Source organism: Lathamus discolor, chromosome 11, assembly GCF_037157495.1.
Source record: "Lathamus discolor isolate bLatDis1 chromosome 11, bLatDis1.hap1, whole genome shotgun sequence".
Classification (NCBI taxonomy): Eukaryota; Metazoa; Chordata; class Aves; order Psittaciformes; family Psittacidae; genus Lathamus; species Lathamus discolor.
Window position 1 is genome coordinate 15,561,301 of NC_088894.1, and position 14,991 is coordinate 15,576,291.

At 44.9% G+C, this 14,991-nt stretch overlaps 2 protein-coding genes across 3 annotated transcripts in view; both read right to left on the bottom strand.

Moving 5' to 3' along the window:
* Positions 1-7,534, bottom strand: part of DHX35 (DEAH-box helicase 35) — a 29,279-nt gene extending 21,745 nt beyond the window's left edge. For both annotated transcript variants that reach the window (XM_065691559.1, XM_065691558.1), the window contains exons 1-5: positions 7,485-7,534; positions 5,185-5,318; positions 4,742-4,834; positions 3,850-3,927; positions 1,445-1,549 (exon numbers count right to left, since the gene is read on the bottom strand). In XM_065691559.1, coding sequence (XP_065547631.1) covers positions 1,445-1,549; positions 3,850-3,927; positions 4,742-4,834; positions 5,185-5,318; positions 7,485-7,524 — 450 coding nt within the window. In that variant the 5' untranslated portion in view covers positions 7,525-7,534. The remainder of the gene's footprint in view (positions 1-1,444; positions 1,550-3,849; positions 3,928-4,741; positions 4,835-5,184; positions 5,319-7,484) is intronic.
* A 1,396-nt stretch (positions 7,535-8,930) lies between these two features.
* Positions 8,931-14,050, bottom strand: LOC136020425 (protein FAM83D-B-like). Its single transcript, XM_065691498.1, has 4 exons — positions 13,384-14,050; positions 11,276-11,443; positions 10,565-10,689; positions 8,931-10,323 (listed from the first exon to the last, which is right to left on the bottom strand). The coding sequence occupies exons 1-4, from the start codon at positions 14,038-14,040 to the stop codon at positions 9,933-9,935; spliced, it is 1,341 nt and encodes a 446-aa protein (XP_065547570.1). The 5' UTR covers positions 14,041-14,050; the 3' UTR covers positions 8,931-9,932.
* Between the last annotated feature and the right edge of the window lie 941 nt (positions 14,051-14,991).

A 14,991-nucleotide genomic window follows, 5' to 3' on the forward strand; every position in this document is an offset into this window, starting at 1 on the left:
GGTTGAGATAAGAGCAGTCCAGTAACTAAAGTATAATGCAAAAAATATTACTACTACCACTAATAAAAATGGTGGTAAGAGAAAAAACAAGGGGAGAGAATATGAAACTAAAACGGGAAAGGAAAAAAAAAAAAAAACAGTAAACACAATTGATGTCCAATACAGTTGCTCAGCACCCACCCACCAATACCCAGCCCAACCCAAGCAGTGATCTGGGCCTTCTGAGTGACTCCTCCCAGTTTCTATACTGGGCATGATGTGCTGTGGTATGGAATACCCTTTTGGTTAGTTTGGGTCAGGTGTCCTGTCTCTGCTTCCTTCCAGCTGCCTGTATTTCTGAATGCTAACCCAAAGGTGATCAGACTGACTGGTTTTTAATCAGTATTTAAGCTATTTTTGTATTAAAAAATAAAATAACAGGTTGGCAGCACTGGAACGTGGCAATAGAAGTTTCTTCACTGTTGTCTGTAACATAGCTAAATCAGCTCTACCAGTAACATCCCGCAGGTCAATGCAATATTGACCCTCTCAAAGTAGACCACATAATATCTGACCAGTACACAAACCTTCACATGTCAACAAAATGCAACATTTAAATTTAATGCTTCCTACTAGCCCACGGAAACCCAACCAGCTTTATGCAGTCATCAATAGTTTGACCTGGGATTCCAAATGTGGCCTTGAGCTAGGCAAGAACTGGTGTGCAAGGTGAAAACCTCCAGATTTCCAACTCCAAATGATTAATCATCACACTAAAAAAAAAAAAAAAAAAAAACAAAAAAAAAAACCCAAACCCAAATACCAAAAAACCCCTGAAGATTTCAGCTGGATTTAATGAACAAGCATCTCCAGTTCTTCTGCTTTTAAAAGGGCTACTAGCCTCAGAAATTAAAAATCTAAGTAAATTGTCTCATTCATCATCATTGCTGTTCCAGCATAAGCAAACTCTCATCTGTACCAAAACAAGCAACACTAATATTGCTCACAGTACTGAAGAACAGCTGCAAAGCTTACTATTGAATCCACACCACATTGCATTCAGCCAGCCTACTCATCTCATGTTTTATCTGTGCTTTTAACCAAAATCTATTTTTAGGGTGGCGAGGATACTTCAGCTGTGATTCACTGCAGCCTTTCCCTATGACTTTGTGCGATGCATCAGGTCATACTAGCACTTTACCAATATCTGGTCACATCTCCCTTGAAAATCCCCTTTAATTTCACAGAGGTGGCTGCCAGTCTAGCATAAAAGAACATGTACACACTTTAGTAAGGTTTGGATAGGCACAGCCTTTCCAAGCACACTTTTGGGATACCCACCTGGAAAACTGCAAGGTATGTATTCTCTTTACTGGGCATCACAAGGTTCTCAGTAATTTTGTAAAAGTACTTGGAGAGTTTCAGCTAACCCTTTCAGAGTAACCACACACTGTTCATGTTTCACCTTAATTCTTGTAGCTTGTGGATCCGTGCAGTCATCAAACCGAATACAGTATCCAACTTCATGCCCCAACACTGCACCTCTTTCATCAGCAACTCTGCCTGCAATCTGAGAAAAAAAGATTCTTACAAACGATAGACAGCTCACAGCACGTTTCTTCACTGTATCATGATTTTGTAGAGAATTGGCATCTAAACAGGAAATAGAGCTGATGCTTCCAAAGAATTATTTGTTCTCATTCTAACACAAAATTCTGTTTGACATAAACAGTGCATACTGAACATACAATTGGTAAATGATTTAAAATATTTTAGTGTAACTTAGTAAATGTTTTAAGCTGTTTCTAATCAGGATAGCCATAGAGATACCTTTCTGTGATAAGCACTCTGACAGACCTACAAAGGCAGCTACTCCACCAGTCACAACGCTGAGAAAGAACCACCTAGCAGCAGTTGTGGAAGTGCAATTTAAGAACACAGTCAGCATGCAAAAAGGGAATAAATGCAGGGATTTGGCATACAGAAAGAAGTTACCAGGTAAGCTGATCTGTCCCTGAACTTACTGAGACTTCCTTTTTGTTTTGTTTTGTGGGTTTTTTTTTTTTTTAATAAAGATGCTACTGTACTTTAAATAACAGAGAATCTTCTATGCAGAAAACAGATAGAGAACTGGCAGAATAATTAAAAGAAGCGACAGAACTATCCCGGACCAGTTTTAGGCCAATAGCTCCTTTAGCTAAAAATCTTGAGTTATATAGACTTATTCTACGGAATATTAGATAGTATCAGGCCATGGTTTCAGCAAGCTACAAAGACATTTAATACCTAACAGCACAATAAAACCCCACAGTACATACATTAGTCCTAGTAGAATTCCAAGGGCAAGCTCCTTTCAGTCATTTGAGTGACATTCTAAACTATACCCACAGGCTTCACTTAGAACCTTATCACTCCGTCACTTTCAGCCCAAGCATTCAGTATAGTTATCAGCCTGGGTAATCCAAGCAGAAGTTCAGGAATTTCTGAACAGTGCCTTATGCCTCTGCAACAACTTGTCTTTACTTCTGACGCTCCCCTCCATACTCTAGAGGAGAAAGCAGATTAGCACACCTCTTAAAAGAAAAGATCACTTTCAATTCAAGATAAAGCAATCATCAGCTATATGTCTCATCTCCTTGTAAAAGCCATACAGTCCATGCAGTTTGCAACAGCATTTTAAAGGAAAATCCTACTGTGTCTATATACTAAGCCCTGCTTAAGTAATCATTTTATTTTAAGCTTAAAAATAATGCGTTAAGACATGAAAGAGAAAAGAGAACTAAGTTTGTTGTGAGAAAACACTGCAGCATACACAACATCTCCTGTAGAACTATGCACTGTCAGCTGGATGTTCTGTGAAGGAGAAAAGGGAGGACACTGCAGGCAGACTGCCCAAAGCACAAGATGCAGATCACTGCTGCTTCCCTTTCCATGTTGGATATGACCAAAGAATACTGTATGAGATGAAAGGGCAAGCTGTACAGCTGCTCAGTCTACTACATTTTCATGGGAGGCATAAGCTGATTTGCTGCAGGTACACTTTAATACATTATAAAGAACAAGCAAAACAAGGGTTAAAAAACCGCACCACAGTTTTCTGTAAAAGGAATGTTGCAGCAGAAACTTCAGCCCACCAAGTCAGTGTTTGGCAGCAGTTATGGAAACAAGGAGTACTGGATGTTCTCCCTACAGACTTTTTTTATACTTATTCTTTATTACCAGAGAGTACAATTTTTTTCCCTCAGCATCTCCTTGTAGTACATCTAGCTGACATTATGCTTTCCCAGACATCCTATGTATATATGTCTATATAGGAAAATATATATATCTATTTATACAGTAAAAGAGTTCTCACAATAAAATTGTTGTTTCTTTTCCATGACATTCTTACAAGGAAAAAAACAAACCAAAACAAACATACAAAGAAAAACCTACAACAAAAAAAATAATACAGAAAAGAGATTCAAAAAACTTTGGTGTGAATTGCTAGAAAGAGGTACACAACCTCCTCTTTCTTTCAACAGCTATGCTACTGTACGCAGATTTACATCACTACTTTACTTTGTGAAAAAGTTAAGGTTCACACACAATTCTAGTCCAGAATCAACCACAGCCCTGCACAGGTCTAACTTTCATACACAGTTCTGCTGATTCTGCCCAATTTTTTTCAAAGCTTCTACATCTGCAATTCTGGACTTTGAATTTTTGGCAAGACCTACTAATCTAGTTGAATTCAGCATACAGTAACAGCAATTCTGTGAGGAAGGAAATAACTCTTCATTCAGGACCACATGCCAATACCATTCCTGCTAATAAACTGGAAGTTATAATGACATTAAACTGGGAAAATAAGGACATGGAGAAACTCACTGAAATGGCAGCAACCCGACGAGGCTGTGTCACTCCAACAACTCTTCCTTCAGCTGCCCAGCCAGCTTCTGCTAGGTACTGCAAACAAATATTGAGGGTAAGAAATGAACTGGTCACGCTGTGACTGCAGTGAGGTGTTAGTTCTCCACACTACATGCTTTTTGCTAGTTCTGACACCATCTGATGCACACCCTTAGGCAAATCAGTTACTTAAGAGATCTTGTGCGTTATTAATCTCACCATTAGAAGTAATACAGTATAATACAATCTCTCCTAAACACATATGCTTTCAGAAAGCACCTAAGAGCAGTTCTTTCAGTCTTAAGTATTTTTTAACTTCTTAATTTTTCTCTTCTTTATTTTATAAGCCCTTGAAGAAAATAAGCTCAGCAGCACAAGCCCTGCAGTCACCGATGCAGATGACATTCATCACTGGTCTGCATTTTCCAAGTTACTCAAGAACCAACTTTGAAACACTCTCAGACTTTCTACATTCCTTTCACAAATCAGAAAATTTTGCAAACCCATAAAAAATACAACATTCCAAAAATTTCCAACAGGAAAGCTCCTAAGAAAACTGTACTTTATTTCCCTACTTAAAAACATATTTTCAATAAAATTTTAAGCATTACTGATTATCGACACCTACTGCAGCACAGTGACTACTATTTGTACCAGAATAAACTACGTGTTGTCTCCAGTCCTTTCCTGTAGTGGAGGAAGGTTTTACATTACAGATATACCAGCTGCTTCTATTTCTCTCCTCTTGGTTGCACACACAAGCACAGGGGACTTCCCTTCTCACAGTGCAGTTCTGGGTTGCTGGTTTAATGTTTCATGTAAAATACCCCAAGAGAATACCTGATTTTACCAAGTTAAAACAGACACTTACTTGTGGAATCTGGGTTGATTTCCCACAACCTGTTTCTCCAACAAGCACCAGAGTTTGATAGTTCTCCACTAGATAAAGGATGTGATTTCTTAGCTGAAACAGAAGATGACATTTAAGTATCAAAACCGGATGTGTACAAAAATAAGAAACTAATTAATGACAATATTTACATATCAGGCAGAGACAGCAAACTCATTTTACATAGATTTAGCCAAAAGCTAAACAGCCCTTCAGAAATCCATAAGTGACATATAGAACATGTAGTGAATAACACAGCCTGTAAAACTGTCAGTAACAGCTGTCAACCAGGACAATCAATTCCAATAAATAAAGAGATCAAGGTAATAAAATTGTTACTTTATGTTGTAAAGTGCTCTTCCAAAAAAGGCATAAGAGACAGACATCATACAACAGATTTAATATACCAAACAGAACTTATTTACCTTAAAAATAGGCAGCTTTTGTCTTTGTTGTTCAATAGAAAGGGAAGCATAAGGATTATAGATGACAGATATGCTACTGCTCTCAGCAGGACTCTGTCTCTCCTCTGAGACACTGACACCAGGACCTTCCGTGCCTAGATAACATAAGTCAATTTTAACTGGAAGAACACACTTCTGTGTACCACAATACAACCAAAATAAATATGTTCCTGATGAGTAGGAATCTTGGGTAGCAGCATATATCAAAAGGCTAACTTTCCTATTAAAACAGTCAAAATATCAACTACAGTAAACAAATTCTTTCAAATGAAATCTGTGTCTTCTGCTGGTTAAATAAAAATCTAATGTGAATAAGTACTGGGGTTTTAAAAAGATGATAATTGAGGGAAAAACCACATAGGAAAAACATACAGCAAGATCTTAGGAACTTTCTTCTTCTTATGAGTAACAGTTCAGACACAACTTCAATACCCTTCCCAGAAGTATGTCCATGAATTTTAAGCCACCCATTCAAACAGGTAACAGAACTTCCCTTAACTAATAACCATATAAACATTCAACCTTGCACACTTATGAGATATACCAGTTGTTTCACACCTGAATTTACCTCAGTAAATTAAACTTAATTTATTCCTGCGGCAGGTTACCATAAAACTACTGACAATCAAAAATGCTGAATCATGCAAATGAACCAGAAACAAACCCTCATCTCAGTAACAGAATGTATCACATCGTTAGCTACAGATTCAACTGGGAAAGTGTGAGGGCAAAGAGAAGATTCCCATGTTTTGCAGGATTTGCTTGTTTGGGCTTTTCCTATTTCTCCCACTGCTTAAAACCAGTTAGTTTTATAGCAAACTGACTGAATTAGAAGAGTGATTAGCAATAATTCCAGGAACTATACACTCCCCGGGCATCCTGGTTTCTGCTGGGATAGCTAATTTACTTCCTACAGTTGGAGAAGTTTAGAATCAGGGACTTGAATATCTGGATCTTGACAAATCAGCAGAATCAATGAACATTGCTGCTCATCATGTACCAATTTTCTTTCACAGCATTTTATGTGTTTTTTTTTAATACACTATTGCCATCATATTGCCATACATATACACGTTGTATCTACAACATATTACTATAATATTCAAATGCTAAAGAAGCTCTTTGCTAATCTAACCTTGACTATGAAATAGCTTTGCAAGTCACAGCATACCACAACACAGTAGGCAACGTTTTAAAACTGCCAAACTCACACCCACCAAGCTCCCCTGGGGTAAGCAAATGGGAAGGTACCGAACCGCCCAGAGCACAGGGGAACGATCACCGAGCCACAGCACAGCAGAGTCTGGCAGGGACCTCTGGAGACCTTCTAGACGAACACTGCTTACCACAGAGTCACTTACAGGGGCTGCTCAGGTCCTCAGCTGGATGGAGACCCCACAACCTGCCTGACTGCTTGTTCCACAGCCTGACCACCCGCAGAGCAGAAAAGGGTTTTCTTGCGTTTAAGCTAATTTTATCACATTTCAGCTTGTGCCCATTGCTCTGGTACTGTCAGTAGGCACTACCAAGAACAGTCTGGCTCCATCTTCTTTACACTCCCCTATGAGGCACTTACATACATTGAAAAGATCTTCCTGAGACCCCTACAAGCTGCACAGTCCCAGCTCTCTCAGCATCCCCCGTCACATCACATGCTCCAGTCTCTCGGCCATACTTGTGGCCCTTCTCTTTCTGGACCTCCTTCAGTAACTCCATGTCGTGGTGCTGGGGAGCTCACAGATCACCCAGTGCTGAGGGGAGGGATCACCTCGCTCAACACAACAGCAACGCTTTTCCTCACCCAGCCCGGGATGCGGGTCACCTTCTCTGCTGTCAGGGATCACCAATGGCCTGCGCTCAGCCCACAGCCCACAGGGCTCCGTGAGCTCTTTCCTGCTGAGCGGCTCTCCCTGTGTCTGGCAAATCGCAGGACCTCGCACCTGCATTTAACTTCCTGAGGTTCCCCTGTGCGCTTCCCCGAACCCCCGAAGGGCAGCGACCCCACCGAACCATCCACCCCACCAGGCTGAAGGGGAGCTGCATCCCGCCACCCCCGGTAAGAGCAAAGCCCGGCTGGAGCCACACAGACCCCGCCGCTCTGCAGCCCCGGGGGCGTAGAGGCAGCACGGTTCTCGGCTGCTCTCGGGGCCTAAACGCCGTGCGACCCCCAGAAGCCACCGAGGGCAGCCCTGCGGCTCTCGCTGTGATATCGGCTCAGGCCGGGAAGGACCCGTCCGCACAAACCCACCACAACCCCTCACCCGGCTTCCAAAACTTCACAGATCCCATGGGCGCCGCCATCTTGGGGTGAGAGGGCAACCGGAAGTGGGGGGGGCGGGGCCTACGTGACTCGCCGTGCGTTGCCATGGTGCGGACACCCCGCGGGGCCTGTCTCTTGCCCGAGGCGGCCGCGGGGCCTCAGGAGGCGATTGCTTTTGTTGAGGGAATCGCGGAACCCCAGCCTGGTTTGTGTTGGTGGGCGTTAAAGTTCCTCCAGCTCCAACCCTGCCACGGGCAGGGACACCTTCCACTGGAGCAGCTTGCTCCAAGCCCCTGTGTCCAACCTGGCCTTGAGCACTGCCAGGGATGGGGCAGCCACAGCTTCTCTGGGCACCCTGTGCCAGCGCCTCAGCACCCTCACAGGGAAGAGCTTTTGCCTTGTTTCTAACCTGAACTTGCCCTGTTTCAGTTTGAGCCCGTTACCCCTTGTCCTGTCACTACAGTCCCTGATGAAGAGTCCCTCTCCAGCATCCTTGTAGCCCGCTTCAGACACTGGAAGGCTGCTCTGAGGTCTCCCTGCAGCCTTCTCTTCTCCAGGCTCAACAGCCCCAACTTCCTCAGCCTGTCTTCATACAGGAGGTGCTCCAGCCCCTGATCATCCTCGTGGCCTCCTCTGGACTTGTTCCAACAGCTCCATGTCCTTATGCTGGGGACACCAGAACTGCACACAGGGCTGCAAGTGGGGTCTCATGAGAGCAGAGCAGAGGGGCAGGATCACCCCCATGACCTGCTGCTCACCTTCTGTTGATGCAGCCCAGGATATGAAAGCCAGCTCCAGTGGGAGCCCCGCTGGTGCAGGCAGGGAGCGGAGCGCTGCCCCAGCTCTCTGCAGACAGGCAAAAGGCCCTGTCAGCTGCCAACCCTGCATGTGATGGGGAAACCATAAAATGCTTCGGGCATTTCCCTGTTTTAAAGGCAAGAAGGGCTCTGGGTCTACAGCACCATGTGTAAGTGCCATGCTGGTAGTTCCACACACAGAAGCGATGTTGCTGAGGACCACCCTTCCCCTCCAAGCCTGTAGGCAAACAGTAAAACAAATACTGCAGGCCTAGGGCAAGTTTGAGCCAAGCCCTCCCAATGTGACTGAAATGTATAACCTGGGGGAGAAGCTAGGACTTAACAGAACTGAGAGATTGCCTCCAAAAAGTCCTTGTCTCGTTGATCAAGTAAAACTAATCAGCTCCCTGCTCCGCACGAAGGATGCCTCCACACTATGTGCACCACAGCTGTGGCACTTTACACCAGGAAGCTGTAGGACTAGAAGGAAAACAATTACAGTCATATTGATAGATCCCGTGGTGCCCTACCGCTGGCTCAGTACAGCCCATGACAGTGGCTGGTGAATCAAATTTAATGTAGATTTTGAGTTAATTAAGTACTAGAGCAAAAAAAAAAAAAAAAAAAAAAAAGAAACAAACAACTTCCAGTAAGTTTAGTAATGCTGTCAAAATTAATGCTTATGGAAAATAAACACATTTTATATACTTATTAATCACTCTCCTTCTTCATGAATGACTGGACACAGTAGCAGTGCAGTTGTAGATTAACACAAAACCACACTTCCCAACACTGCACCTCCACAGCCACTTTTTAAGTCAAGTCTAGTTATCACTTGAGAAAGAGGTTATTCAGTTAGAATTAAAGACATTCTTAAAATTCTGAAAAACACATTGAAATATATAGCTAGATTAAGTCCGCTCTATCAGAAATAAACACAATTTATGACGCTATTTTGTATCATCAAGATATTAAGCAACTATTAAGACAAAGTCCTACTAATGGCACATGGGAAGAGTTACCTGTTAAATGATGAGATGAACGATAAAGTTAAAAACTTACAGTTGAGAAAACATATACAGATAATTATTGTGAAAATAGGATTGCACAAACGATGTTCTGCATAGAGTACAACATTGTATGGGTTTGGTTTGTGAAAAACACAATTAAGAATAAAAATACATATATTTCAAACTTCTTTACATCTGGATGAAAGTTAAGACTGTGCAGCAGTCCTGCTATTCATCTTTGGAAGACTTTTAAGCAACGTATTTCCTACACCTAAATCACTTTAAAAAATATTTGAGTTACTGAGCTAAGCCACTGGTAACCCACCAGCTGAATACATGTGAGAATGGTTGAAAAATGAAAATCTGACAGAAGACAGATACTAGAAGTCAGTAATGGCTTTCCAAGTGTTAAGAGGGGTTTTGGCCTTTTTCTGAAAACACAGCTGAAGACAATACCCTAATGACATGTGTTGATCTGCACTATAGTGGTCTTTGAACGAACCCGCAATGCCAGGATCACTTCTCTCAGTTCGAGGTTTGTTTCCCAGCTGCTCTCACGGACATTGTGCGAGACAGCACTGGACATGGGCAACTGGATGTGGTTCCTGAGGTTCTCCTTCTCTCTCTGAGTGAACATGCAATTCATCTTTCTATGATCCAGTGTGGCCTCATAACTAGGGAACCATTCCTCTTAGTCAGTGGAGGAGAGGCATGCATTGCATTATTTGACACGTAGACGGCCTCCCTCGAGGCATGCAGCCAGCTTCGCTTCCTTTTGAGATTCCCTACAAATGCTCTAAGATACAAAAACTCCATTCTCAGGAAGTTTTCTCTAGTCAAGTCTCTGGAGGCCACTGTTATACTGACCACCTGGTCCAACACCTTATTCTTCCTGCAGCTGGATAACTCTTTGAGGTTGATAGGCTTTGACCGTGCATAAAGAATCCGAAATTCCAGGTCAAAGTGTGCAACTGCAGGACCTGACAGGATCAGAATGTTACTGCTGTTCAGCTTCCCATCTGTCCACGTGAAACTAGCAGAGGAAGGATGAGAAAATTTTGAGTTAATTCAAAATAAATGGCAGTATTAACTGAAAATTCTCTTTCATCATATTAAGTTAAATCATTCCTATAATCCAAATGATAAGCAGTGTGCATTTTTTAGGACAAACATTACACATTTACTCTGATGAGGAAAGCAGTTTTGCAACATGGCTTATTTTCCTTTCCATGTAAAGAAATCATGCTAAACAACATAAAGAAATTGGCACTTGCCTGTAGGAGCCTGTTGTCACTCTAACGCCATCAATTAACATGAACTTCTCACAGACTTTTCCAACAATTTTGGCACCCGACCTCGTGTAGTATGTGTTCCCCGTGATATTTCGAATTCTCATCAACTGTTAAAGATATGGTGTCATGTGGATTTCAAAGGTAAATGATTGTGTTTAAAGGAGTAACACACAACAATGATCACTGAGGAACTGCAAAGGCTGCTCACAATGGCACAAGATCCACCCTCTACGAACCAAATGATAATTTTGTCTTTAATAGGCAAAGAGGTGGCATTAAGGGGCAAACCCATAAACTGATTGTGCAAAATATGGCTGTAAAAACTCCTGTCACTTAACCTCAGAGGGACACAAGTTCCACAGAGTCCCAAGAACCTGCTCCTCCACCAGCCTGCGAAGTCTCAGCAAGCCTGACCAACTCCCTTCATGCTTTAGGAACTGGACATTCCTCCTGCATTGCCTTTAATATTCAATTAGTATTTGTGTGTCAGAAAGCACCTGTAACATCCACTTACAAAAGATTTCAGTTTCTCTTTTCATTTCCTTCTTATGCTTCAATCTTCAAGAAAGAGCTATAGCTACATAAACCCCATTTAAATTGTGGCAGCAGATACAACAGTTTCTTCTTTTGATAGCTCAAAGATCACAGCCATAAGAGGATCAAGTCTGTCCCTATGAATATGAGAAGGCTCACCTTTTCCTGTTCAAGGTCAACTCCCAGATCCTTGCACATTTTTAGAAAGTGGGAAAATGAAGACTGATCTAGAAGGATATAGGCTTTAACTTGCCGCTGGCTACAAGCTTCCAAGAGATCTTTGAAGATATCAGTGTCTGTGAAGAAGTCCATCACCAGGGCAATCATCTGCAACAAGTTTCAGAAGAAATCGTTAGGCTGGTTCCACAGCACCCCAAGGCAGATGGCATGGGAGGAATTTGACCTTCAAATTAAATATCCCCCTATCTCTGTCTTCCCCCTCTTTTTTTTATCGGTGGTTATGAAACATGGGACAGACTTCTGTGATCTGATATATCCGTCTGTTGTTCACAGGACCACTGGAACATTTGCAGATGTAATGGAAAGGAAAAAAACTGATTAGAATAAATTTCTGCGAAGAGATGGATGTTTTCGTAAAGGCGATTACTGAGTATAGTACACTGAGGTACGGGAGATACAATATACATCGCCCTTCACTATGGTCCTGTCCCTGTATAAATCACAAAAAAGAAATTGAGCTTATGGGCAGAAACTGCTGTTAAAGATTCTTTGTCCCAGTTTTGCTATAATTTGACTGATTTATCATAGAATCATAGAATGGTTTGGGTTTGAAAGGACCTTAAGATCATCCTGTAATTTCAACAGTGGACACTGAAGCTTCTTTTGTTAGGATTTGTATCTTTTTTGGTTCCATATTTACAGATAATCTACCCTGAAAGCCTATTGTGGAAAGACACTTTTTCTGTCTTTAAAAATCAGAGTTCATCACTAATTAGCAGCAATCAGAGCTCCTGCATCTAGTCATGGCTTTTAATTAAGGTCATTCTAAAGCTTTCCATTTTTTTACTTACATAACTTCACCTTCCAGGAAAAATTACAGAAAACTGAGTGTTTGCTCCTTTGCCCCCCAACTCCAGAGCACTGCCAAGACCTACACAGGCAGAGAGAGATTTGACACCTCCCCAAAACCTTAAGTTAGCTCATAAACAAGTATTTCACATGAGGTAGAGGAATACATTTGCTGCCAGTCTCCTTCATCAACATCAATAACTTGGGTGTAACAGGAGCACCGATTTCAATGTGGATATGTTTGAGGTGCTGGAATATCTCAAATATAAGTGTGTCATTGCTTCAGGTTTCTTCCTAACCCTGACTTTTGGCAAAACCAGGGGTCTGCTTCTGTGAGAGGCAAATTTGGTCTCCAGTTTCTTGGCAAGAGAGGTTTTTTTCCCCGGGAACAGATGTCTTTTCCTCAAAAGCACTGCCGGAATAAAATGAGCTGATTTCCAAAGCGTATGTTCTCCAGAGTCCATCAAACTTTTCAAGTGTGAAAAGAAACAGTCTAAGAAAAACCCAAACCAACAACAAAACACACAGACTGAACACAAAGGTTTGCCTGTACCCGGTGCAGGACATGGAAGCAACGACTGATTGAGAGCCAGGAAAGCGTCACTCTCAGGTGCCAGCTCCTTGAATGAGCTTTGTAATGCCTGTATTTTCATTAGTGTGGGAGAAAACCTTGAAAAGAATCATAGAATCCTGGAGTGGTTTGGGTTGGGAGGGACCTTAAAGCTCATCCACTTCCAACCTATTCCACGGGCACGGACACCTTCCGCTAGAGCAGCTTGCTCCAAGCCCCTGTGTCCAACCTGGCCTTGAGCACTGCCAGGGATGGGGCAGCCGCAGCTTCTCTGGGCACCCTGTGCCAGCGCCTCAGCACCCTCCCAGGGAAGAGCTTCTGCCTAAGAGCTCATCACAGTCTCCCCTCGGGCAGGTTCAAACCATTCCCCGTGGCCTGTCCCTACAGGCCCTTGTCCAAAGCCCCTCTCCGGGTTTCCTGGAGCCCCTTTAGGCACTGGAGCTGCCGGAACCAGCCCAGCTCTGTCAGCGTGGCTCCAGAGCAGAGCTGCTCCAACGAAGCGCTCTTTGCCCGACGGGGCTTTTAAAGCCGCTCGGCCCCGTTGGGCGCCACCCGAAGGGGACGCCCGGCGATGCCGTCGCCGATCCCTGCCCCGGGTCGCGGCCCCGCTGCAGCAGGGCCCCAGGCGCAGCCGAGCCCGCAGCCGCCCCGGCGCGGCCGCACTGACCTGCCGCGCGGAGCGGATCTGGCGCCGCACCGCCTCCTTGCAGCCGTAGATGCTGTCCCCGCAGCCGGGCTGGAAGTGCGCCTCGACCCGCGTGAGCCCGCGGAAGGCGCCGCTGGCGAAGCCCGGCCAGCCCAGCTCCAGCGCCGGCGGCTCCAGGTCCGAGCGCTCGGGGAAGTAGGTGAGCGACGAGGCGTCGAGGGAGGCGCCGGCCAAGGGTTCGGCCGCCGGATCCGGGGCCGCGGCGGGCGGCAGCGCGCCCCGCGCGATCGCCTGCACCTCGGGCTCCGAGAGGAACGGCGGCAGCTGCTCCCGCCGCAGGAAGGCGCGCAGCGCCTCGGGGCCGCCCGCCACCAGCTCCTCCAGCGCCAGCCGCTGCGCCTCGCTGTACGGCCCGGGCGGCCGCGGCGGCCAGAGCCCGGCGCCCTCCTCCAGCCACTGCGACGGGTTCGCCATCGCGCGGGGCGCGGACCGGCTCCGCTCGGCCGCGGCAGCCGCTTTATAGCGGCTCCGCGGGCGGGCCCCACGCCCCGTGGCTCTTCCCCCCCCGCGCCCGGCCCCGCGGTGGCAGCGGGCAGTCGAGCAGGCTCCGCTCTGCCCGGCAGCTGGAAAGCCGCGGGTGGCAGAGGCGGCTGAGATCAGCCGCCCAGGGAGAAACATCCGCAAACACACAGACCTCGCATTAAGCGGGGAGAGTAAGTACAGCCCTGGCGCTGCTGCCCCGGTGATCAAAGACCTAATCTCGAAGTTGAGGAGGGCCAAGGCCCCGCCCCGGGCAGGCGCCCCAGAGCAGCCTGCTCTGCGAGCCCAGGGTAGCAGGAGAGCTCCAAGCACACGGACGTGCTTGGGAGACATCTGGGTCCAAAACACCAAACAAACATAAAACAAAGCTCTGCAACGATCAGGTGAAAACCCCCACGGCAAAATGAGTTTATTTGTAAACTACTGCTGCTTGTTCTTGTGAGAGCACCGTAACAGCTGCGCAATGTAATAAAGGTACATAGCACACAAGTTGATTTTACACACATAGAAGCACTGCTGAGCACAGGCGCTCGCAATTGGCTTTGACAGTGTATCTCAGCTCCCTTTCTGCTACTTACTTCACTCCCCGTATTCCAGCTCGTGGAACCAGCTTCTTACCTCTTTAAGCACAGACAGAGCTTTTCTTCCTCAACCTGCACCTCTCTGTACATCTGCCTCCATCCTCACAGAAGGAGTGGCTGCTTTGAAATCCAAGCAATAAAAGTAGCTAAACCTCTTTATCCTACATAGATATCTATATGATTTCGGAGGTGGGAACACCTAAGTTAGTAGAAAAAAAGCATTGCTCTGTACACTGGAATTGCACCCTTTTTGTGTTTTGGATTTTTCTTTATTCCTGCATTCTTTGCTGTTTACGGGTATATTGAAGACAACAGCTTAAATGTGCCATCTACTGGACACACGTGTGGATAAATAGGAAAATACACCACCCAGACTCCGGTTTGAATTGGCTGAACAGGCCAGTTGGTCACTCACATGCAGGGCGAGTGGAGAACAGCACAGGTCAGGTCTTAGAGAACCTCCACACTGCTCAGACCAGTAATCCAGCAAGCGCAGACACACGCATAC